The sequence below is a fragment of the Onychostoma macrolepis genome, chromosome 09, assembly GCF_012432095.1.
Source record: "Onychostoma macrolepis isolate SWU-2019 chromosome 09, ASM1243209v1, whole genome shotgun sequence".
Classification (NCBI taxonomy): Eukaryota; Metazoa; Chordata; class Actinopteri; order Cypriniformes; family Cyprinidae; genus Onychostoma; species Onychostoma macrolepis.
This window is the reverse complement of record NC_081163.1, coordinates 1,174,457-1,200,301: the sequence shown is the minus strand read 5'-3', so window position 1 is coordinate 1,200,301 and position 25,845 is coordinate 1,174,457. Positions and strand designations below refer to the sequence as shown.

At 34.2% G+C, this 25,845-nt stretch overlaps 1 protein-coding gene across 2 annotated transcripts; it reads right to left on the bottom strand.

The window, feature by feature from the left end:
• Positions 1–1,521: 1,521 nt before the first annotated feature.
• On the bottom strand, positions 1,522–25,510 carry si:ch211-39i22.1 (fibrous sheath CABYR-binding protein). Of its 2 annotated transcripts, none has more exons than XM_058786663.1 (19): positions 24,785–25,510; positions 22,513–22,542; positions 22,163–22,213; positions 17,648–17,800; positions 16,639–16,671; positions 16,503–16,541; positions 15,176–15,223; positions 13,816–13,839; positions 13,701–13,742; positions 13,094–13,159; positions 11,565–11,600; positions 10,408–10,458; positions 10,265–10,312; positions 8,973–8,999; positions 8,819–8,869; positions 8,309–8,341; positions 3,565–3,681; positions 3,425–3,475; positions 1,522–2,065 (listed from the first exon to the last, which is right to left on the bottom strand). In XM_058786663.1, the coding sequence occupies exons 1-19, from the start codon at positions 24,846–24,848 to the stop codon at positions 2,037–2,039; spliced, it is 993 nt and encodes a 330-aa protein (XP_058642646.1). In that variant the 5' UTR covers positions 24,849–25,510; the 3' UTR covers positions 1,522–2,036. The 2 variants fall into 2 exon arrangements, with proteins under 2 accessions (XP_058642646.1, XP_058642647.1); XM_058786664.1 differs by having other exon boundaries at positions 11,574–11,600; positions 24,785–25,505.
• Between the last annotated feature and the right edge of the window lie 335 nt (positions 25,511–25,845).

Genomic DNA, 25,845 nt, shown 5'->3' with positions numbered 1-25,845 from the left:
CTCATGTACCGACGCGTCTATTAATAACCGAACCAAACAAACTCACTTTATCTCTGCGTTTTGGTGTAATTTGGAGTTAATCAGCCGCTGTAGTTGGACCCAGGTCTGTGTGATTGTGTTGTTCGTTGTTTTCTCTCCAGCGGAGTGTGTTAAGAGCGAGTGCGCGTATAGCGGGTACAGTACGGTAGATTATAACAAAGAGTCGCTTATATCACGCATTTTCAAATCTTGTTTGCCTGGAAAAGCTGCTTCAGCACAACTCAAACATCTGTTTAACATTTATGTGTGCACTAATTATTTGCACAGATATTTAATGAATATTGCTCTTAAATATTTAATAATAATATGAATTATACCACAATGTAAATTAGCCTATTGTTATTAGTAGTAATAATTAATAAAAAAGAAAAAAAATATTGTTTATTATATATTTGTGTGTGTGTGTGTGTGTGTGTGTGTGTGTGTGTGTGTGTGTGTGTGTGTGTGTGTGTGTGTGTGTGTGTGTGTGTGTGTGTGTGTGTGTGTGTGTGTGTGTGTGTGTGTGTGTGTGTGTGAGAGCCTGGTCCACAAGACCAGTCATAAAAGTAAATTTTTTTGGAAATTGAGATTCATACATCATCTGAAAGCTGAATAAAGGATAGGATTTGTTTATGATAGGACAATATTTGAAAATCTGGAATCTGAGGGTGCAAAAAAATCTAAATATTGAGAAAATGACCTTTAAAGTTGTCCAAATGAAGTTCTTAGCAATGCATATTACTAATCAAAAATGAAGTTTTGATATATTTATGGTAGGAATTGACAAAATAAATCATTAATATCCTAATGATTTTCAGCATAAAAGAAAAATGGATAATTTTGACCCATACAATGTATTGTTGGCTATTGCTACAAATATACCTGTGCTGCTTATGACTGCTTTTGTGATCCAGGGTCTCATATATATATTACGCTTTTAACTTTAATATTTGGTATGTTCACCTTTTGCAGCAATTACAGCAGCACAGTATATTTCCTGAGAACTTCAACACTAATGTTATCCCATGCCTTCTTCTGCAACTCAAGTCAGAGGCTTTTCTTTGAATGTACAATAGATCTGTCCAGTTTATTTTCCAACTCGCCCCAAATTTGCTCGATGGGGTTGAGATCTGGACTTTGTGGGGCGAGTCCATCATTTTCAATGTTCAGCAGATTCTTTCCGTCGCTGGTAGTTTGTTTTATGGGTATTGTAATTACCAATTCAACAAAAACAACTGAAAACTCTTAAATATGCCAAGTGTTCTAATAATTTTGGCCACCACTGTGTATATATATATATATATATATATATATATAATAAAGTATTATTACTAACATAATTGTATATAAAAATATATATTTATATTTGATATATATTAGAATGTTTTATTATAAATAGCTGAAATAATGAAGGGTACTTCCTCCAAAGAAGGTTAATTGCTCCTAAAAAGGACATTTCATGTATTTGCATTATGCAGTAAAATACACACACAGTCATTTAAATGTAATCACCCTTTTATTCAAACTCAACAATTATTTACAGGATTTAAAAAACAAAAACAAAATCGAAAGAAACATCCTATGAATTCTAGTTGTTCACACTTTCAAAGTGAATTATTCCACGGTGTGAGATTTGCTTTTTTTTACGAATCAAACAAAACTGTGCGATTAATGACACCGTAATGAAACTAAACGACACTTTTTAAAATAACGAAATGAAATGCCTCTCCCAAAAGGCTGTCGAATTACACATGCATGCACGCACACACACATCCAGGCCCACTCAAACTATGTGAAAATACATTCAAAACAATTATTAACAGTCCTAGTGCTAGTTCAGAACTGTAGTCGAAGCAGTAGGAAGATGAGATATTATGAACAAGCCCTTAATCTGCGTCAGGAAGTCGAAATGATATTTGTGCTGACGTTCTGTACTGCGAATGTGTTTGTGAAGTTGACTCAGGTGCGAGTAGTTCTGATGTAAAGCAGTTCACAGTAGCTTCGCTGGACTGCTGGAGTTAGGATGAGTTCAGGAGAGTGCTTAAAACTGCAGAAGAAAAACAAAAACATCACAAATACAGTAAGCCCTTCACATCAGTGTCGTGTGACTGTAGTTTATGACAGCGTTTCTCAACTGGTTTCCCTTCTGGACACGGCTGGACATCACATGTCCACCAGCACAAAACTGGGATTCTTTATTCATTGTATAAAAATATACAAAACGTCTTTATAGTCAAACACTGAAATCTATTAATATTATCAAGAACTGGCCTTGTTTTATAGATGATCGATTGGACACATAACCTTAAAGAGAGGATGTGTTTCTCCTCAGTTCTGAGAGCTGGTGAAGTCTGATTATTTTGATGTCCAAATGGTTCACGATTATATGATTTATTGTTTTTTCATCACTGTTTCTCCCTGCTGAGCAGATCTGAGACATATCAGTTCAGATGTTACTAGGGCATTGCTAGGTAGTCGTTAGGGGGTTCTGGGTGCTTGCTAGGGTGTTGGGGGCGGGTTCTAGCTGGTTGCCAGGGTGTTTCTAGGTAGTCGTTAGGGGGTTCTAGGCGCTTCCGGGCTCCTGAGTGGTTGTTAGGTGTTCTGACTGATTACTAGGGTGTTGCTAGATAACAGTTAGGGGGTTCTTGGTGGTTGCTAGGTAGTTTGGTGTTCTAGTTGCTAGGGTGTTGCTAGGTAGTCATTTGAGGGTGCTAGGTGGTTTCCAAGTAGTCGTTGGGGCCCCTGGGTTGCTAGGTAGTTGTTAGGTGTTCTGACTGGTTACTAGAGTGTTGCTTGATAATAGTTGGGGGTTCTGGGTGGTTGCCAGAGTGTTGCTAGGTAGTCATTAGGGGGTTCCTGGTCGTTGCTAGGTAGTTTGGGATTCTAGTTGGTGGCCAGGGAGTAGCTAGGTAGTCAATAGGGGTTCTGGGTGATTGCTAGGGTGTTGGTGGTTCTGGGTGGTTACAATGGTGTTGCTAGGTAGTCATTTGAGGGTTCTAGGTGGTTGCTAAGTAATCACTGGGGCTCTTGGGTGGTTGCTAGGCAGTTGGGAGTTCTAGTTGGTTGTTTGATGTCGCTCTGTAGTTTTGGGGGGTTCTGAGTGATTACTAGGGTGTTTCTAGACATTAGTTAATGGGTTCTGTTTGGTTGCTAGGGTGCTGGTAGGTAATCATTAGGTGGTTCGGACATCAACAGCAAAAGAGAGGAAGTGTTTCTCCTCTGTTCTGAAAGTTGGTAAGTGTTTATTTTGATGAATTGCTTTCGTTGCTGTTTCTCCCTGCTGAGCAGATCTGAGACCCACCAGCTGAGAAGCACTTGTTTACAGCAGTATCCAACGCTATATAAATATGATAATATTCAGTGACAAACATGATTCAAAGGTGAAAATGAGCAGTGGATGGCTCACCCTGTGGGTCACTCTGTGTGCCGTTCTCTTCTTTGGCGCTCTCCGGGTCACCTGAAGAGAAAGCATATGTTCTCATCACACTCGCTGCGTCATCTGAGACTCAGATGTTCATGTGAGGGAAAGTGTAAACACCCACACACCTCTCTGGACCTTGAAGCACAGTTTCTTCTTCTGATAGGTGAAGTATCCGGTTATGGCTGCAACAGCTGCTACTGTGATCCCACAAACAACACCAACAACCGTACCGGATCCGCTGTCTGCAACAGAACCACACACACCAGGTCAGTCGTGTCAGTGTGTGTATATATGGTTACTCGAGTGTTTTAGGTGGTTGCTAGGGAGTTCTGGGTGGTTGCTAGGGAGTTGTTAGGGAGTTCTGAGTGGTTGCTGGGGAGTTCATAGGTAGTTGTTAGCAGTTCTGTGAAGTAATGGATTACGTTACAAACTACAATTTTTGTCATGTAAAATCTGGAATACTGTAACGGATCACAATTTGTAAGTAATCTACCCAGCACTGGTTGCTAGGGGGTTCTGCGTGGTTGCTAGGAAGTCATAAGGAAATTCTAGGTGAAGATTTCCCCCTGTGTCTCTCTGATCTTCTGGTCTGTAGATGTGGCTTGGTTCTTCTTCAAGCAAGTCTGTGGGATTTTCTTAACCTGTTTTATTGTCCAGTAGGTGAAAATATTTAGTGTCACTTATAAATATTAATGCTTAGTGATTTGAACAAACCCCTGACACTGAGCACTAAAAACAGTGATGCTTGACTAGCACCAGTAATAATAACATGATCATCTCCTCCAGTTAACAGACACAAAGATCTGCTTGTTCCTGATTCTGCTTCATGTGTTCACTAAAGTCAACAAACACAGATCAATGTTAAAATCACTATTCTTTTTTTTATTTTTTATATAGTATCAGTGGATAAGAAGAAACAAGATTCACATAATGGTCCACTAGATGGCAGTATTACATTAGAGCCACTTTAGGTTTATATTGAAGCCCATTTCTGCCACAAATAAAAATAAATAAATAAATAAAATCATGCTTTGATGAAACAATATTATGACATAAAATAATTAAATAGTTAAAATTATCCAATTAAAAAATAATTATGAGATAAAAAGTTCAAAATTATGACAAAAAATTAATTATGAAAAAAAGCCAAAATTATGATATACTATGTTATGGCAAAAAGCTTCAACCTTTTGTCATAATGATATACATTTTTATCTCATTATTTCAACATTGTCTCTCATAATAATTTTAATTATTTTTTTATTATTTCTTCCATGAAATATGATATTAGTGTGTTTTGTGACATCAATTCCCAAAACGATAATTCATCATTTTGACTTTTCATTTATTTTATTTCATTATGACAATTTTTTTTATTTTTTTATTTTACAACTCACTATTTTAAGTTTTATGTCAACATTTTGACTTTTATTTAGACTTTTTTCCACATTAGTTTCTTTCTTCCATTGGGCATGTTAGATTATTTTTACTCAGAATTTTCTTTTTTTATATATATCATAATTGTTTTTTTAAATCTCATAATGTCATAATTGTGACTTTTTTTCTCATAATTATGACTTTTTTTTGTCATAATTATAATTTATATTAGAATTTAGACTTTTTATTCCGATCTCTCTCAAAAGCTGCATTATTTTTTTTCTCCCATGAAACATGTTAGGTTATTTTAGCCAGAATGCTTTTATTTCATAATTTCGATATTTTATCTCATATAGACTTGGTATGTCATAATTATGACTTTTTATGTCCATGTCAAAAGAAAGGGAAAATGTGTTTTAACTACAGAAGTTTTTAGTTTTTCTGTGATATTTCCAGGTTTAGGGGATCCTGCGTATGATATGAAGCAGACACTTCACGTGGCTACAGGTTGGTTTCTGCTTCAGCATTTATCACAAGCACCAATGCAGCAGTGGCACTTATCAATAGTCTACCCACAATGCTGTGCTGCAGGGAAGCATCAGTACGCTCGGCACAGTCGGCCCCAGCGGATTCGACGGAGCGGAGCGAGACTCCACACACGCAGTGACAGGAATGTTTGTGAGGGAAAAGACAGACAGACAAGACTGAACCTGATTTACAGATCCTGCAAGAGAGAGAAAGTGCTGCTCAACAGGAGTTTATTTACTTTAAACAAGGCTTCTGAGGTTCACTGATAATAAAAACTGACCCATGAATATTCTGTCATCATTTACTCTCGCTCATCTCACTTCATTCACATGTATGCATTTAGCAGATGCTTTTATTTTAAAGTGATTTACAAAAGAGGAACAAAAGCAATTTGTCAAAGAGCCAACGATATTCACAATATATTCTGACTGACATCATCTAACATGTTTCATGGAAGACAGGACATAATAAGGGTTATTTAGATTAGATTTAACACAATGACCAAATCTAATCTAATCTAAATGACCCTTATATGTCTTTTCTTCCACAAAACCTGTTAGATAAAATTAGTCAGAATATTTATTTTTATAACGCAAATCTCTAAAGCATGTTTCATCATTTATACTTTTTTCATATTTGAAATTTTGTCATAATTTCGATTTGAAATTTCAAGTTTTATCTCAAAATTATGACTTTTTAAATCTCAGATTTTTAAAAAAAATCCCATAATGTACATTTTGTCAATTTAAATTATCTCAATTTAGATTTTTTTATAATTCAAAATTTATACTTTTTATGTCATAACTGTACTTTCAACATGTCGCAAGCCTGTATTATTTTCTCAAGCACCAAAAGGGTAATTCATTATTTAGACTTTTTAATTTCAAAATTATGACATTTTATGCCAATTTTGACTCATAACTTCCAACTTTTTTCTCATAATGATGTTTTTTTGTCAAATGTATTGACTTTTTATGCCATTTTTTTTTTTTATTTGTCAGTTTTTTCTTAATCTTGTAATTGACTTTTTACTCTCCTAATTGGCATTTTGTCATCATTTTGACTCATCTCTTTTTTAATCTTATCATTTTAACTTAATGTCATAAATTTGACTTAATTTCAATAAAACTATTACTTTTTCTTCCATGCAACACGTTAGATTATTTTAGTCAGAATGTTTGTTTTATAACATCAATCTAAAAAAGGATAATCCATGATTTAGACTTTCTATTTCATAATTATGACATAAAATGTCATAATTTTGACTCAATTTCAACTTGTTTCTCATAATTATGACTTTTTATCTGGTAATTTAGATTTTTTAAAGTCATAATTAGCTTTTTGTCATCGTTTTGATGTTTTAATTTCAACATGTCACTCCAAACCATATTATTTCCTTTCTTCCATAAAACGTTAGATGATCATGCCAGAAAGATTGTTTTATAACGTCAAATGACACGGTGCCAGGTTTTACATCACTGGTTCCTGCATGCCTTGAATGCAAACGTGACGTGTTTAACAGCTGATCACTGTTTGTTCTGAACACGTGAAGCAGAATCAGTGGCGAGCAGATCTTTGTGTCTGTTAGACTGTGTGGCACGGCAGGTATTACAGACGATTAACTGGAGATGATGATCATGTCATCACTGGTGTTTGTTCAGTCAAGCGTCAGTATTACTAGTACTCAGTGTTAGGGGTTTGTTCAAATCACTAAGTATAAGTACTTATGAGTAACTCTAAATATTTTCACCTGCTAGACAATGAAACAGTTTTTTCTTAAATCCCACAGACTTGCTTTGAAGAAGGGACCCAAGCCACATCTACAGAGCTTAAGATCAAAGATGCGAGGGGTGAACAACCTAGAACCCCCAACAACTACCTAGCAACACCCTAACAATCACCCAGAACTCCCTAATTACCTAGCAACACCTAGTAACCACCCAGAACCCCCTAATGACAACCTAGGAACCACCTAGAACCCTCTAACGACTATTCAGCAACACCCTAGTAACCACCCCACACCTCCTAACTACCTAGCAACCACCCAGAACCATTAAACAACTACCCAGCAACACCCTAGTAACCACCCCACACCTCCTAACTACCTAGCAACCACCCAGAACCGTTAAACGACTACCCATCTATCGACTACCCAGCAACACCCTAGTAACCACCCCACACCTCCTAACTACCTAGCAACCACCCAGAACCTTCTAACGACTACCCAGCAACACCCTAGTAACCACCCAGAACCACCTAACTACTTAGCAACATCCTAGCAGCCACCTAGAACCCTCTAATGACAGCCCAGGAACACCCTAGTAACCATCCCACACCTCCTAACTATCTAACAACCACCCAGAACTCCCTAATTACCTAGCAAACACCCAAAACCCCATAATGACAACCTAGCAACACCCTAGTAACCACCAAAATCCCCCTAACAACTACTTAGCAACACCCTTGTAACCACCCAGAACTCCCAAACAACTACCTAGTAACCACCTCAATCCCCCTAACAACAACCTAGCAACCACACAGAACCCTTTAACAACTACCTAGCAACATCCTAGTAACCACCCCACACCTCCTAACTACCTAACAACCACCCAGAACTCCCTAATTACCTAGCAACCACCCCAAACCCCATAATGACTAACACCCTAGCAACCACCCGGAACCCCTAATGACAACCTAGGAACCACCTAGAACCCTCTAACGACTATTCAGCAACACCCTAGTAACCACCCCACACCTCCTAGCTACCTAGCAACCACCCAGAACCTTCTAACGACTATCCAGCAACACCCTAGCAACCACCCAGAACCCTCTAAGAACTCTCAGCAACACCCTAATAACCAGCCCGAACCCCCTAACAACAAGAATCCACCCAGAACACTCTTTCTCACAAATGTAACATTTAAGAAATGTTTGTTTCTATGATGTAGTAGAAGGATAAGATACCGTTCGACTCAGAAACGGCTCCAGCGCTGCGAGCTGTAATGAGAGAGAAAACATAACGAGATTCAACACAAATATTGCCAATAACTATTGCTGTGTGATATGAATATATAATATGAATATTTTTATTTTAGTTTATTATTTTATTATATTTTTTTATTTCATTTAATTTTATTTTATTTCCAGGAAATGCTTTGTACATCAGTATCTCTGATGCCTAGAAGCCCAGAGCTGAAATCCTGATCATTCTATACATTTATACCATTTATATGATTTAATATGCTTATAATATATACATTTTTTAATTGATTACAAAAACTGCCCACTAAGGTTTTAATCTTTAGTATTTCAAGACCTTGAGCAAGAACAAGCATTATAATTTAGGCCAGACTCAGTTTACTTCATTTAACCTGAGAATAATGCATAATAAGATCAAACGCGTTGAGATTAAAGTATGCACGGCAAAAGATCACGTAAATATGATTAAATGGTATAAAACATGAAGTGCCGTACCTTTGCCTTGACCTGCGCTGTGCCGGTCTGCACCACCCATTGCAGTCCCTACTGTAAGCAAACATATAAAGCATTGTGTTTATATATGATATAAATTCAAGAGAAATATTGCATGTTTATGGACATGCTAAAATTGAATACAATAGACTGTTACCTGGATCCTCTGGTTGTGCTTTATCTGCTGTAAAGTAAATGAAAAATGATACATGAACAGTCTGCTCATCGTGTTTATTATTTATTTGCACACACTGCACATAAGTTTAGCATCATCTTCCTCTGAATCACTAATCGTCTCTTTTAATTGACAGTTTTGACTCGCCAAACCAGGAGCAGCAGATAAATGAAGTGTGTGATCACTAACAAGAAACTGAGTTCAGTAATCAGACACACACCACTGAATCTGTTCCGGTTCAGTCATGCATTATGTGAGCGCTTGAAATGCACTCAAACCGTCGAGACACAGGGATTTTTCAGAGCAGTGCTGTGTGATGCGTCATGTATAAAATCATTGGACGAGGCTAACGAGGTTTGGAAATTACAGGCAAACACTAATTATATGGTGCACTGACTGTCAAGAGATTGGAATGATTAAAATACTTTCAATGCTTTTGAAAAAAGTCTCTTCTGCTCACAAGTGCTGCATTTATTTGATTAAAAATACTGTAAAAATTTTGAAATATTATTGTGATTTCAAACAGCTGTTTTCTATGTGAATATGTGTTAAACTGTAATTTATTTCTGTGATGCAGCTGTATTTTCAGCATCATTACTCCAGTCTTCAGTGTCACATGATCTTCAGAAATCATTCTAATATGCTGATTTGCTGCTCAACAAACATTTCTGATTATTATCAATGTTGAAAACAGTTGTGCTGCACAATATTTTTGTGGAAACTGTGATGCATTTTATTTTTCAGGATTCACAGATGAATAGAAAGTTCAACAGAACAGCATTTATTTGTTATTTATTATTTATTAAATATAAATATTTTGTAACATTATAAATGTCTTTACTGTCATCCTTGATAATTAAAAGTATTATGAAGCAGCACAGTAATTCAGGTGCACATCACAGAAATAAATTACAGTTTTACACATATTCACATAGAAAACAGCTGTTTGAAATTGTAATACTATTTCACAATTTTATTGCATTTTTTAAAATAAATTCAGCCTTGGGGAGCAGAAGAGACTTCTTTCAAAAACATTAAATAATTGTAATTATTAACGTTTGGCCGATACTGTACGTCTGTTCTTTATAGACTCATAGAGAAGCTCAAGACTAATGGATGCAGTCTCTGTTAAATGATGGAGAATGCAAGTATAATTCATCATTAATCTACGGACACGCAACAACACAGCATTACAGCATTAACTGGAACAGTCAGGGATTGTTTTATTTTCACTGTAATTCCAGATTGAAAACACCAAAACAAACCTCTCTTACCTAGATCTTCATTGAAAGCATCGGCAAGATCAAATCCTACAGAATGAACTGGAGAAACACAAGAGCACAGGTAAACACGGAGCGTAAAACAGATGATCTGACCCTAAAGACTTTAATAAATGACAGATATCTGGGTGTCAAACCATCCTCTGCATCGTCAGGGTCCACAGGTTCCTCCTGTACAACGGTCAAATCTAGGAAAAACACAATATGACATTCAGTCCAGAAAATAATTATAATCCACAAAAACCATCCAAGTCAACAAATTTCACAACAAATTATTATATTTATTACTATTATAATTCCTATTTTTATTAACAATGAATCTGTAATACAATATTAAAAAAAAAAAAAAAATCAACATGCATAAACTACAGAGCAACAAATACTATCATAATGTACAAATACCTCAAAATAAACAAAAATACTGTAATTAAATTAAATAATAGGTAGTTTTTTTCATATGTCCGTAATGAGAATTTGGTGGGAAAATATGCTTAATTCTCACAAAAAAATAATGTAAATATAAATGTAACAAAAATATATTTGTTAAATATAATATCTTTTTTTTTTCTTTTGTTTATGGGTGAATAATATGTAGTTTATATATATATATATATATATATATATATATATATATATATTATATATAAAATATAAATGTACTTAAATGTACTTTAAACAAATATATTTTAAAAATTCACATGCATTCTTTTTTTGTTAAATATAATATCCAATTTTTTCCTTTTGACTATGGGCAAAAAAAAAAAAAGTACATGAAAGTACTGATAATTTGGAGGAAATATGCTTAATTGTCACAAAAATAATGTGTGGGTATATATATATATATATATATATATATATATATTTTTTTTTTTAATGTTAAATATACTATTTTTTTCTTTTGATTGTGAGTGAATAATAGGTTGTTTTTACATGGCAGTAATGAGAATTTGGAGGAAAAATGTGTTTAATTGTCACAAAAATAATATAAATATAACAAATTACATATAAAAAATTAATCTGTGTAATTTATTTATGTTAAACATAATATCCTATTTTGCCTTTGATTATGGGATAATGTTACCCGGCATGTACTGTATGTTCTTGAATGAACGTGTTTAATGAGATTTGTCCAGTATCTCCTGATACTTGTTTTATAAAGTAAATAATGTGAAATATGAACAGTATTTGTTTTGCTGTTTATTTTCTAAAACATGCTGGATTAAAGCAAACGCTAATGTAAGTTGTTCCTGTAATAGGTGTTATATTGACCGTGTTCACAGCAGAGGAAATGAACCTGTTTCACCTGCATCTGCATCTGCATTTTCTTCACCTGCAGACAAACAAACAAACTGATTTCACTGGACGGATCTGAGCTCTGTTTCTCCGTCTGAAGCAGCGTCGTGAGCGAGTGATTTTAGTCTATTCTCCACAGGAAGTGACTTTGATGCTCAAGTGATTTCAGTAGAGTTTGGTTTTAACATTCACTCCGTTATCATCAGCATTTCCGTGTTTCTCAGAAACAGTCATAGTTAGGGAAACGTCTACAGTGGAGAACAGAAACTACCACAAATATATGTTTTGCACTCTGATAGCAAAAGAAAAAAACTGCAATATTGTTTCTATGACTTTCCAAAAGAGGAAAAAATATGTTGATTACGTCGGTCAGAATAGAGAAAGATGTCAGATCTGCCATTATATTAGAAACACTCAGACAGCAGCGTAACTGTTTTTTTCCCATTTAATGCCAAAGATAAAAGAACACAATGTAAATTGCATTTTTTAACCCTTGTGCTGCTGGAAATGTTTTTGTTTGTAAATCACTCATCATACTGTATTATCAGCAAATCTTGAATTCAATCTTTTATCAGCTTGTTTTCTTTCGATTAGCACAGGTTTTGTGTTTGTGTTTGGAGCTGATTGATCGTAGGCCTCGCCGATCTCTCTTTTTGAGTGAATGTTGCCAAAAGCTGAGGTGCGTGAGCTCAGATCAACGAGGTTTATAATCAATCAGATCCAAAAAGAAACACAAAACCTGTGCAAATCGAAAGAAAACAAGCTGATAAAAGATTGAATTCAAGATTTGCTGATAATATCGCATAATGAGAGATTTACAAGCGAAAGGCTGGTCATTTCTGAACATCACAAGTGTAACAAGGTAGGGGGAAAAAATACAAAAAAATACAAAAATAATCCTATTTCTTTTATTTTTGGGGAAGTTGTTCTACCCTGTGAGAGTGAAGTCAGTTTTAGTCCAACGCCACAGCATTAACTCGCATTTTCTGGGAAAAAGAAAATCTTTTCAGGGTCAAAATGACCTGAACACAACGTGAGGGTTAAAAATGAAAATATCTAAAAATAAAAAAATAAAAGAAATCCTCGCTAGATCGACACCAGTGATAACTGTGGAAATGTGGCGTTGCAGTCTGTGAAAAGGGCTGACACTTAAATAAGCATATGAAAAATTGGATAAATTAGTCCTTTTTATTAGATTGCATTCTCATAATAATTTGCATATTGAAATAATTATATTTTGAATTAACAATTTATTCACTCTGTCAAATGACAGATGTGATTCTGCCTTAGAATTTGGTCAAAATGAGGAATCTTATAGGCAGCATATTCACAATGCCTTAAAATGCTCCCTACACAGACAGCACACTAGGTTTTAGAACACAGCCCTGAACTGAAGAGGAATCTGTGAATTCATTTGACAAAGACCAGGTTGCATTGAGTCCTCGAGTCTATTTTAACATTCACACACACACACACACACACACACAGACGGGAAACATTTCTCAGAATTTATGATGTTTATGACGTTACCTCCTTCTGTTTCCTCTTGTGCTGGTTCTTCTTCTGCGTCACCTGGAGCTTCTTCAGGCGTGATTTCTGACAAAACAAAGATTTTTTTGATGTCTTCTGGCATGAACAGTCAAAAAAACAGCGAGTCCTATACAATTTGGTATCCACTTAAACAATGTTTCTGATGCATTTTCATCTGTGACTCAGTAGAAACTCATCAAAATGAGGCATTAGTCAACAGACAGAAGACCCTCATCCTCAAAACCATCATCAAACTCCACGAGGTTAAAGCAAACACAACCCCGATGACGTTAAATACGGGCTCTGGTAAAATTACTAAAGCAACACCAGTTTAAAACAGCTGATCAAACTGTAATGCGAGTGTAAGATTGAAGAGTTTTCTTATCAAGTCAAAGATGTTGTCTGTATTTATTGAAAGCATTTTTTTATAAGGACTGATATGACAATATTTATATAGCGCCATAGTAACGAGTTGACGTTGTTGCAGTGTAACTGTGGCAATAAAAGGCGGTTCATAAAAATCTATTGTTTCTAAGGAAAGCAAAGTTTGCGCATGACGTTGTGAAGATCGAACGGAGATAAAGACAACAGTAAATCTCTGTTTCACCTTCTTCAGTAACTTCAGGATCTCCGGCAGGTGCATCGGCTTCTGAAACACAGAGGATTCAGTTCAGAATAATACATAAACATACAGCTAATATGACAGAAAGTGAGCTGCGCACCTGTTTTAGTTGCATCGGCTTCATCTGAAAGCACAATAAACAAACACTGATCAATATAATCTGTTTGTATTAATACAGGCTTTTATTCACAAGCACTCAAAGCTTTGGATGCAATCACAAAATATGTTGTCCTAAATTTAATATTTATGTGTTTGAATTGCATATAAAATTCCCCTGCATTTGGATTACAGAGTTTTAACATAAACTAATAATAATAATAATAATAAATGTGATGCATATTTGCCAGTCATACATAACTCTGTTATTATAGTTAAAAATTACAATCATAAAAAAAAGAAAGAAAAAAAAAGTTTTGTTTTTTTAAATAGAAATAAATGTTACCTGAAATAAAATAAAATATATAAAACAAACTTATTTTATTCAGCTGGTTTCCAAGGAAACATTTCTAATTTATCTTGATGTACTAGGACCAAAATAAAAATTTATTAAAACTATTTAAACATATTTAAAAACAACAAAAACTAATAAAAATGACAAAAATGCACAAGAAAATAACTAAAGTTAACATGAAAGCAGAACATATAAAAATAAAATATAATTCAAAATATTAACAAAATAACACGGATACATAAATGATACAGGTCAGATTTCTTCACTCAAAAATCATGCCGTGGTTTATTATTAACTATTTGCATCTAATTGATTTCATTTAAATAACCATATTATTCAAAATAATGCATTTATTCAAAAGGCTTAGAATCAGGATAAATCAGCATAAATCACATTTATTCAAATGAACAGTATGAACTCGGGTAAAAATATGACTATAACTGTGGAACAAGAAATTATCAATAAGATAAATGTTTGAGACTGAAACAATCTGGATTTATTGATGATAAAAACCTTGTTATTGTGCATTAAAAACACTTTCAGTTTATTAGTGCTTTTACAGAAATCTGATCAGTTTCATTTGTGCTTCATATTTATGTTTAAGCTAAAACAATAAAAATAAATTTAAATTTTACATGCAATTCAAATGCATACATTTGAAAAATATTTTTTGAATGCACAAAATTTGATGTAAATGCTTTAGAAGTTAGTTTCAAATATAAATTGTCAACACAAAACGAATATTTCAATTCTTTATTTAAAATCTATGTATCCTGAATGCAGTGTAAGATGCTTCACTCATATTCAGACGATTATTACAGGCTTTATGTTAGAAACCATCAGTTTTACAGAAAGTGCTGCAGTATGACTTCTGCTCACGGTTGAGATTGGGAGGAAAGCGTCCTGAATACCTTTTTGTGAAAGTCATTTGAAAATGCCACAGAGTTTGACGCCAAAACAGCGGCCGCAAGAGTCAAAACAGCAGAGAAACAGAGTTTAGTATTTCTACCTGCTTCAGCTTCTGCTCCTTCTTCTTCTCCAGCAGGTTCCTCTTCAGCTGACGGAGCAAAACCAGACAAACAGCAGTCAGACGCACATCGCGTTTGTTTGCGTTCATCAGATAACATCAGTCCTCCGGGTCTGTGTGAACGCCACGCTCGTCCGACTCGTGAGTTAAACACCGCATCTCTTTCATTACTCTCAGTTTTTCAGTTTTCATTTTAGTCTTAGTTTTGCTGTGTTTTTGTCATTTTTATATTGTCATTTTCTTTTATATTTCTATTTAGTGTTAATTTATTCTTAATTATATTATTAATTATTATTACTAAAATATTATTAATTATTTTAGTTTTAATTCATGTCTAGTTAGTAATTTTAGTGCTTCAGCTTAAACTTATTTCAGTTAGTTCCAATGTTTGTATCTATTATTTATATTTGTATATATATATAAGCTTTATTTCAATTACGGAATTTATATATATATATATATATATAAAATATACTATAATTTTAGTTTTAGTTCATATTTTTTATATCCCCCAGTTAGACTTTAGTTAACTTTAGAAGAAACTTTAGTTCTTTAACAAACTTATTTCAACAAATAATTTTTTAGTTGCTGAAACTTTCTGTTTTTTGGTTAGTTTTTCATATTTTATTTTACTTTACTTTATTTTTCAGCTTTATTTTAATTACTGAAAATAATTATTTTAATCATTTTAGTTCAGTTTCAGTTAGTATTTTTAATGCTTCAGCTTTAATTTATTATTATTTAATTTATTAATTTAATCTATTTTAGGTAGTTGCCAAGGCACTATTTTTAGTTTGGGTTTTTCATCTAATATAATGAATAATAATTCATCATTATTTTTATGTTGTTTATATTTATTTCAGCTTTTTCCCCATTACTGAATGATTTTGAATAGTTTGAGTTATTTTATGTCCAGTTAGTAATTGTGGTGTTTAAGCTTGAGCGGGTTTAGTTGCCAGACCAGCATGTCTGATCTGTTGCGTCTGTTTTTTCAGCGAAACGGCAATAGAGAGGAAAATACGTCATAGTCAAAACCACATGATTATTACAGGCTTCCCGGCCCACCGACCGATGAATTTCTATGACTTTTCCAGGCCTTCATGGTTACAGGATATTTGAAGGATTTTTGAACACATTTCATTAAAGATTGCGTTCAGAAAGAGCAGCTTCTGGCTATGAAATATTTCAGGGCTGAGAATAACTGGGACACGTTATCTGTTCGAAACTCCTTCTAAACTGTCCTGATCTACCGGGTTTCTGAATCTGTGTTTTTTGAGGAGTGTAATGGTTTTATGTTTAATCAGATCACCTGCTGGTGTTACTTCTTCAGCATCTTCTATCGCGGGGTCTGAGGAAACACACATCAGGGTTAAAACACTTTAAAGCGCTTCTTGATTTTCTTTGGTGACTGAATAATATTGAAATCTGTAGTAACTGAAGTGTACCTGCGTCAGGGTTTGTGTCTTCAGCTTCAGGCTCTATTAACACACAAAGACAACACGTCATGCTGCGTTATTATACAGATAATGCATCGACTAACAGACTAACTCTTTATTCTGATTATTATTATCAAATACATATATACATATTTAACATTGACCGTTTTTATGCATTAGACCAGCTGAAGCTGTGTGTTACAGTGATTTTACCACAGAAAACAAGGGCTATTTGTATTATTTTAGTATTATATACTATTTATTTAGAATAAGCTATTATTTTTATATTTTCAAATTTTGGTTAAATTTTTTGCACTTTTATGTGCTTTTGTTTTGTTTTTATTTTATATTTAATTTGTTTTATTATATATTTTTTCCATTTAAGTTTTTATTTATTTGCAGTTACATTAACTTTGTTTCAACTTGTTGCCAAGGCAACATTCTGATTTTAAGTTTTTTTTTTTGTTTGTTTTTGTTTTTATCTAATATTTATATTTTATTTAAAGTTTTAGTAATTTTGTTGTTTTGTAACAGTACACCTAACAAGCTTCTTTTTTTAATTGTATAAGAAATAAAAAGAAAACAGACAGAATACAAAAAGCTAGTGTTAGTTTTTTTTAAAGAAAACAAGCAGCTAGTAAATGAATAGAGTGCAAGTCTAAATACAGTTTTTATTCATTTTTAGTTATTTTAGTACATCAAGTTTCAAAAACATTTTTTAAAAATATATTATTTTTAATTAACTTATTTTATTTCAAGGAACATTTATGCTTTTAATTTTAGTTTTACTTAATAATCACCCTGGTTTCAGTTTTAGCTCTTATTTATTTCCAGTTAGTGTGTTGCTTAGCTGCCAAGTTTAGGTTTTTCATCTAATATTTAAATTAAAATTTTATTTATTTATTAATATTTTTATGCTATTTCAGCTTATTTAGATTTTTAATAGCTATAGTTAAGTAAACCCTGCTATGAACACCTCTTACTCATGGTCAAATTTTAATGTCTGTGTTTGTTTAACCTGCTGGTTCCTCAGGTGCTGGTTCCTCAGGTGCTGGTTCCTCAGGTGCTGGTTCCTCAGGTGCTGGTTCCTCAGGTGCTGGTTCCTCAGGTGCTGGTTCCTCAGGTGCTGGTTCTTCAGGTGCTGGTTCTTCAGGTGCTGGTTTTTCAGCATCTGCAGATGAAACACAGAGATCTCTGATTCAGACAGGAGACAGCATCCCACAGATTTGTCCTCTTTTATCAGCATCAGAAGCCACAGCTGCTGTCGGATCATAACTCTCTCCTCAAGCGCACAGGTGACCATAAATCACAGAATCAGGCGCTAAATCTCCCGCGGCTGTGTTTTCAGTGTATATAATATCTATATGTTACGTGTCGGGACAGTTCTGCGATTCTACCGTCACATCAGAAACATCCAGCGAGGGGCTTTATCAAGAACAGACCTGTTCCAGACCCTCATCTCAGCTTCATTACCAGGATCAAACGACTGCCTTAACATGACTATAGAAGTCTAAATTCAAGTCATTATTCACTGATAATCTTCCTCTCGTATCATAAATGCAGGTTTGTTTCCACATGAAAAACCAAAGGAAAGTAAGTGGTGTTTCACCAACGTTTTTTAAAAGTTATATAAATGGACAAACGTTCTTAAAGTAATGTTTCTGGAATGTTCTTATAACTTTAATAATATGTGATATACATTCTCATAATGCTGAGAAAACGTTCTGAGATCAGGGTCCGTATGATGTTATTTGTACTTGATGGATGTCTAAGAAACGTTTTTGTAACCTTTAAATAACGCTATAATCACGACACGAAAACTGGACGTTTTAACGTTCTTAGAATATTAAAGATAAACCTTATTTTGGGTGAAAATAAAATTAGTAGAACGTTTTAGAAAAGTTTTTGTAACCTTTAAATAACGACAAATCTAATCATAACAAGAAAAATTTTATACAATAACAAAAACGTTCAAATAATGTACAATTAGTACAACATTTGAGAAATGTCAAAGAATTAGTGCGATGTTTTTGTAACCTTTAAATAATGTTATAACTGGACATTTTAACAATTATAAAATAACAAAAATAAACGTTCAAATAACATTAAATTTTGGGTAAAACTAAAGTTATAAGAAACTTGTTTTAACCTTTAATGTTCTTCGAATATTTAAAATAAACATTCAAATAATGTTATATTAAAAATAAAATTAGTACAAAGTTTAAGGAACATTTTTGTAAACTTTGAATAGCATTATAATCGCAAGAAACTGGACTTTTTAACATTCTTAGAATATTAAAAATAAATGTTCAAATTACATAATATTTTTGTTAAAAATAAAGTTAGCAGAATGTTTAAGAAACGTTTCTTTGTAACCTTTAACATTATGACCAACCCAAGAAGACGCATTTAGTTTTTATTTTATTAACAGCTAGTAACTTAGTTCTTCAACTTATTTCAGTTATTTGCATATAATATAAAATATTGGATTTTCTTACAGCTGAAGTTTTTCATCTAATATTTAATTTTATTTGATTTCAGCTTTATTTCAGTTACTGAAAATGATTTTTAATAGTCTTAGTTGCAGTTAACTCTAATAAAAACACCACTTACTATTAGTAAAATCAATTTAAAAACTATAATATAGTTTAAGAATAGTTCCCAAATGCAGGTTTGCTGCCACATAACATGTAAAAATCATCAGTGTTTCCCGTCATATGATCTCAGAACACATGTAATATACACTTCTTTTTTTTTTGGCGTTTCATCCACTTTCATTGTGTGTAAAGACAAAAGCTTCATGCATGCATCTTCTTTTGTGTTTCAGGAAAGACAATCATACGGGTTTGGAACGACATGAGGGTGAGTAAAAAATACCAAAATGGCATAATTTTAATTTTGGGGTAAACTATTCCTTTAAACTTGGAGGAAATGTATCTGATATCTAAATATCCAAGTAAATAGTCGACAGACTCATCACTGCATTAGAAGCGAATGGCAAAAACAGACACTTAACTAGTTACTAAATCCAACAAAAGCCTCTGAATCGGTGCCTTTGAGAGTCAGTTTTGACAAAACGTTCACTTTCATGCTCTGAACAAAGATGAAGTTCAGAACAGGCCATTCCTGAAGCACAGACTCACAAAACCTGCCCAACGCTTTACATTCGGAGAAAGCCAGAAATCACTGCCAACGCTCAGAAATGGTGTGGAATCGTAATGATACGGGCACACGTCTAAAAAAACCTCATTCGATCGTACGATGGAACATTTGGAGGCCATTTTACAAAAAGTCTTCTCACCAGTGCTGCATTTATACAGTAAAATTGTGAAATATTATTAGAATTTAAAACAGCTGTTTTCTATGTGAATATGTGTTAAACTGTAATTTATTTCTGTGATGCAGCTGTATTTTCAGCATCATTACTGCAGTCTTCAGTGTCACATGATCTTCAGAAATCATAATAATATGCTGATTTGCTGCTCAACAAACATTTCTAATTATTATCAATGTTGAAAACAGTCGTGCTGCTCAATATTTTTGTGGAAACCGTGATACATTTTCTTTTTTAGGATTCACAGATGAATAGAAAGTTCAAAAAACAGCATTTATTTGGAATTTAAATCTTTTTTCACATTATAAATGTCTTTACTGACACTTTTGATCAATTTAATGCTTCCCTGATGATTAAATGTATATAAATATTTCTTATTCCAAAGTTTTGAATGGTGAAAATAAATAAAAAATCTAAAATGATTTCAAATTTTGTGACCTGCAGTGTATTAAATTCAATGGTTTTATATAATATTTCTATTACTGTTTAATCTCATGTTGTGTGCTGTTGTGAGTAAGTTGCAGATAAGAGGATATCTCTTTCTCAAGGATTTTGTTGTGAGCAGTAATTTTCCATTGCTTTGGGATAAAAGCACCTGTTGAATTCATGCTGGTCTGAAGTCGTGGAGACATACACAAGTAATGAACTCATGAGCTGATTTCAGTCTGATTGCTGATAGTAGAGTCAGTTAATGACTAGTTTGGACGCCTGAGAAAACGCAGTTTGTTGGTTTTGGCTTTCAGACTAATTTCTGTGATAAACAGATAAATGAATATCTTCTGACGGGATCTGCTGAACAGACTGGATCCAACATTACGGCTCTGGCGGCAGGAACACGACATTTTTCTATTTCAAGCAAGATCTACTATATGAATTCAAGAAGGGTTTCATGATCAAATACACTCTTAAAAATAAAATTAAAATGCCGTAAGAACCATTTTTGTTTCCTCAAAGAACCTTTCAGTGATTAGTTCCTAAAAGAACCATTTTTTTCTTAATGTGAAGAACATTTTAATAACCTAAAGAACTTTTTTCTACTATAAAGAACCTTTTGTGTATAACGGAAAGAGTTGAACCTTCGATGCAGTGAACCTTTCATTTCAATAGTGTTTATTTAGATTATTTGCACTTGCAAAGAAATGAAGGGAATTTACTGCCACCGCTTAAATTAATGCGTAGTTTTATAAAACATTTAATTAAAACTTTTAAGGTGCAAACATTACTTTGATGAGTTCTATTGACATCATAATGCATTACGATTAACGTGTGTTCTGTTCATTTGAACTGAATTAATAGTTCTGAGTAATTGGTTCAAAGACCAATGCTTAATCATGTTTTTATGAGTAATCTACTTAATGTGTGTAAATGCTACAAATTATTACATTCCTCTGATTCAATGCATTGATATTAATTAGAAGTTGTGGAAACATTGTTTTCAAATGTTTCATTATTGAAAGATTACAAATAAAGTGCTCTACTCATTTATTTTTAACCCAAATATGTTTATATTTAATATATTCTAAGATTGTTAGTCCGGTTTTCTTTAGAATGTTTTAAAAATGTTTCTACTAACTTTATTTTCACCCAAAATAAAACGTTACTTGAATGTTTAGTTTTAATAATTGAAGCATTTTCTAAATAAAGAAGATTTTGTCTAAACATTATTGAATGTTCCTCAAATACAAATAACATCATAAGGATCTCAATAACATCGCAGAACAGTTTCTCATAACTCATAATCTCATAACTCCTAACATTTAAAAAAACGTTCCCTGTCATGATATGATATGATATGAATGTACTATATGTTTTCATGGTTTTATTCAGAGATCTACACAGCAGCACTTTGCATAAATCAACGAAATACGAGAGTGACGTTCCTGTGAAATCATGAAAATGATCTCTTTCTGGTGAAGTTCTCAGTGGTGACAATACCAGACCCGTATTTAATATCGCCCGGCTCGTATTTACTTCTGTTTCTGGTCTTGTTGACGGTTTTGGAGCATGAGGGCATGAACACCGTGTCCATGTTGACATCGGTCTGATTTGACTACATTCGAGTAAAACACTCTCAGTCTCTGACGTCAGCGATGAAGGACGAGTGCTGCTATAATTCTTATTACTTTTCATCCTAAATATGCATGATTTGTGTTTGTGTTTTTGCATGGAGATCCCCTGCTGTAAACTCAAGCTTATCACCTTCATCAGGAACGGTTGATTCCTCTGGCGCAAGGTCATCTGCTGGAGAATCTGGATATGAGATAAAAGGTAAATTAGCAATCCACGTTTATCATCTTTATCATCAGAACAAAAAAACAACCCAGGTGTCGCGGCAGGTGATATATACTGGACACGGTCAACGGGTTGAGTTGAACAAACACGCTGTGAGATCACTGTTATGAGGAACTGTAAAATAAACCTGAAGTCAGAGCTGTAAAATCTTGCCATCGCTCAGTTTTATTGCTTTGGCTCGTCACAGAGGAAGTTTGCTAACAGAGAAGGGTGTGGTCAGAGTTATTATCACAGCACATGCGACGACGGAAACATACCTACATTCTCTGTGCCTTCCACTCCATCGTCTGAAAGACAAAACAAACGTGAGAGTTATCCTGTAGAATTAATAGATGCACAAATATCAGAAAACTGGTCATATGTTTGGTTTTCATAACTTTACTATTATGGATGCACTGTATGTTAGTACTAAATGGGTTAATAATATTTGACAATATACTGCATATCAGCCAGTATGATATATTTGATATTTAATTGTGCATGCTCATTTCCCTGTGTTTTTACATTTGTATCTTCATGGTCATCTAAAGTCAGGGTTATTACAGTTTAATACAAAACAGTTCAACATACTCGAGATAAAATAAATGTTAACTAAAATAAAATAAAATGTAAAAAAAACATTAGCTAGTTTCCAAGGCAGCTTTTCTCATTTTCATTTTCAGGACATATTTAAAAACAACAAATAAATAAATAATTAAATAAATAAAATGACTAAAACTAACTCAATTTAACATGAACTCAGAAAATATAATGACAAAAATGAATCAAAATATTAACAAAACCGTTAATATGGAAAACACAATTGAAAATACAATATGCAACTCCTTTTGAAAACTGTCTGGAATATCCTTCCATATATTAATAGTATCTCAATGATATTAAAATAACACTTAAAATTAATCTTTTACAGCACTAAGAATTTAAAATAAAATGTTGTGATGCATAAAGTCACGTGTTACATTTAAAACAACTGATTTTAGCTGTTAGTGTTTTGTTTTCCACTTCTATCATGAATAGGATAATAAAGGAGTTTAATATGTGCTATTTATTGGTTATCAATCATAGCATGTAAAATAATTATCACAAATAATTATAAGTATTTTGATTTCAGTGCATCTCCATTTACTATTATTCTAAAATGTGGAAAGCTAGATGTATCCAAACTATTGACTGCTTGCTTGTCAACATGGTAATGAAGGGATATGCTTTGATATGATCTTAAACAGATGCATATTCAGTTTTAATGCAAATGCAGTGTTATGTTTAGTCTACCGGCGGCTTTGTTTGTTTTATTAGCCGGCTCACTCCATGGACATCCAGTGATTCGTGCATCATGTCTTCATATGCCTTTTGTGTTAGAAAATGACGCAGATGCATTATATAACACCTTCTTTCAAGGTCGTCACATTTCATTGGCTTTTGTGTCGTCGAATGGAGCGAAATCCTGCATGCATTTGCACAATTGCTAATGACTTAAATGATTTTTGTCTCTCAAGCTTTTAATTTCCACAGCCGGCCTTTTATTTGATGCCATTGGCACAGTTGTCAGATTAAGAGACACAAAGGAAGTTTACTCTAGAGCAGAGAGGAGAACGGTTGGCAACACACCTGTCCACACAAACACCAAACAAAGAGCTTCTCTCTGCGCAACAGAATACAAAAATCCGAGGCTGTGGCAATGCATGTGCCTCGCTGCGTCTCTCAGAACGCAAACTCCCTCGGGTGCCTCAAAAGCATCCCTAACTCCACCATATTCTCCATACAGGGTGTGGTCTACATCTGGGACTGGATTGAATTTCTGAGACTACACCTCAGTCTTTCTCAGTTTACAACAGTGAGCGAAATGCATGCATGTTCTCCTCTACATCTGGAGGAAATTTTACATATTAGCAATAAACATTCCTGTAAATCACCAAAGATGTTGAGGAATCAGTATTTAGATGGGGTTTTTTAAACCTTTTTACGTTCATTCCTCCTCGTCCCGAACATTTGGTTACATCCTGTAAACGTTTAAGATGTGCGAAACATTTGGATGAAGTCATTGAGACTCTGAGTGGCCAAAGCTGTTAGTCAAGAACACAATGTACAAAGGGGAAATGCAGCGAGCTGTGCTGCTGGCAGAGCTGGGTATGGCTTTACAGCTTCAACAAGTCATTTCTGAGGGTTTTATTTTAGTGACCAACAACATTCAACCCAGAATGGATGGATTTCCAATTATGCATGAATAATAATAGTCCTTTTGTCTTAAACATGTGATCTTAAGAGTTGATATACAGACTCACTCTATCAAAAAAGAGACATGCATGCTTCCCATTTCATCATTTTGTACATATACATATATATATATTAACATATATAAAATCAATACATTATATAATTTCAATGTTCAATTTAAAAGTGTATATCACTTCATGAATGGGTAACACAAAACAAGTGTGGAAGCAGAAAACAAAGAAACTTTGAAATGTTAGTATCTCTTGTCAGTAAGCTCTTAAATGTGATTTTAAACTAGTTTAAGTAAACTCTCACCTTGCATCTTCACTCCAGTCACGATTAAACTCCCAAGGACGAAAATCCACAAATATGACATCATTGTGGCTTGAATGAAACTGAGCTGAACGGGGTCTGAAAAGCAGGTTACTTTAAGTCGTTTTCACTTTTAGCGCGTGTAGATTGAGGTGTGAGTATAATTCGCGTTCGCTCGCATGTGCAACTTTCCCGCAAGCTTTTGTTGTACAAACTTTACTTTACTGGGTGTGCAGCTCTGAATCCACCGCCCACCCACATGTGGGATTGACTTGTGTAGGATCCAATTGCAGGTCTGTCTCACTGGTTTCTCACTGGAGTCTCGTGCGCGGAGGATGCACTAGGAATCCCTCCCCCGCTTGACATATTATAACATTGCACGACTCGACAAAAGCACATAATAGGTGTGCATGCCGTGTAGCGCAGTGCAAGACGTTTCCGCTATTGATGCATTCTCGTTTTCCTTTAGAATTCGTGTTTAAATTCATAGCAAGGTTTCTTGACCTCCATGAACGAGCCCTTTGCCCTTTGCCGTGCACTCCCGCCCAAGTAATACTTCTCAATATATACGTTTCCTAAACGTTGAGAGGGAACTTCCCCAGAACGCAATGAATAGAGCTGGTTTAAACCTAGCGAGCTGCCTATAGCCTACTTAAACAGCGGTTTGGGGCTTCAGCATTGGCTTTCAGCTCGCTAGAAACCCACCTTTGCCTGAAGTGCTGGACTTTTGAGACACAGCTCCATTCATCCGTTTCGGACCTCTGGGGAAGTTCCCTCTTTAACGTTCAGGAAAGCTTTTACTATTGAACTTGAGCCACCCAGCGGGGGAACGCAGCAGCACGCACTTGAGTTCAGGAGTTGAATGTCATATCTGACTTTAGGCACGTTTTGAAGCTAAAAACGCAAACTATGCAAATTCTTTGTTCACGCGTTTAACTTATCAGAAGGGCGCGGTACTGGTGAGGCTTCATCCGCTAACGTTAGTAAACAAACAGTAGGCTACAAGTTTTTTTTTTTTTGAGTAAAAAAAAAAAAAAACACTAGAGTTGGGTTTACTTCAAGCA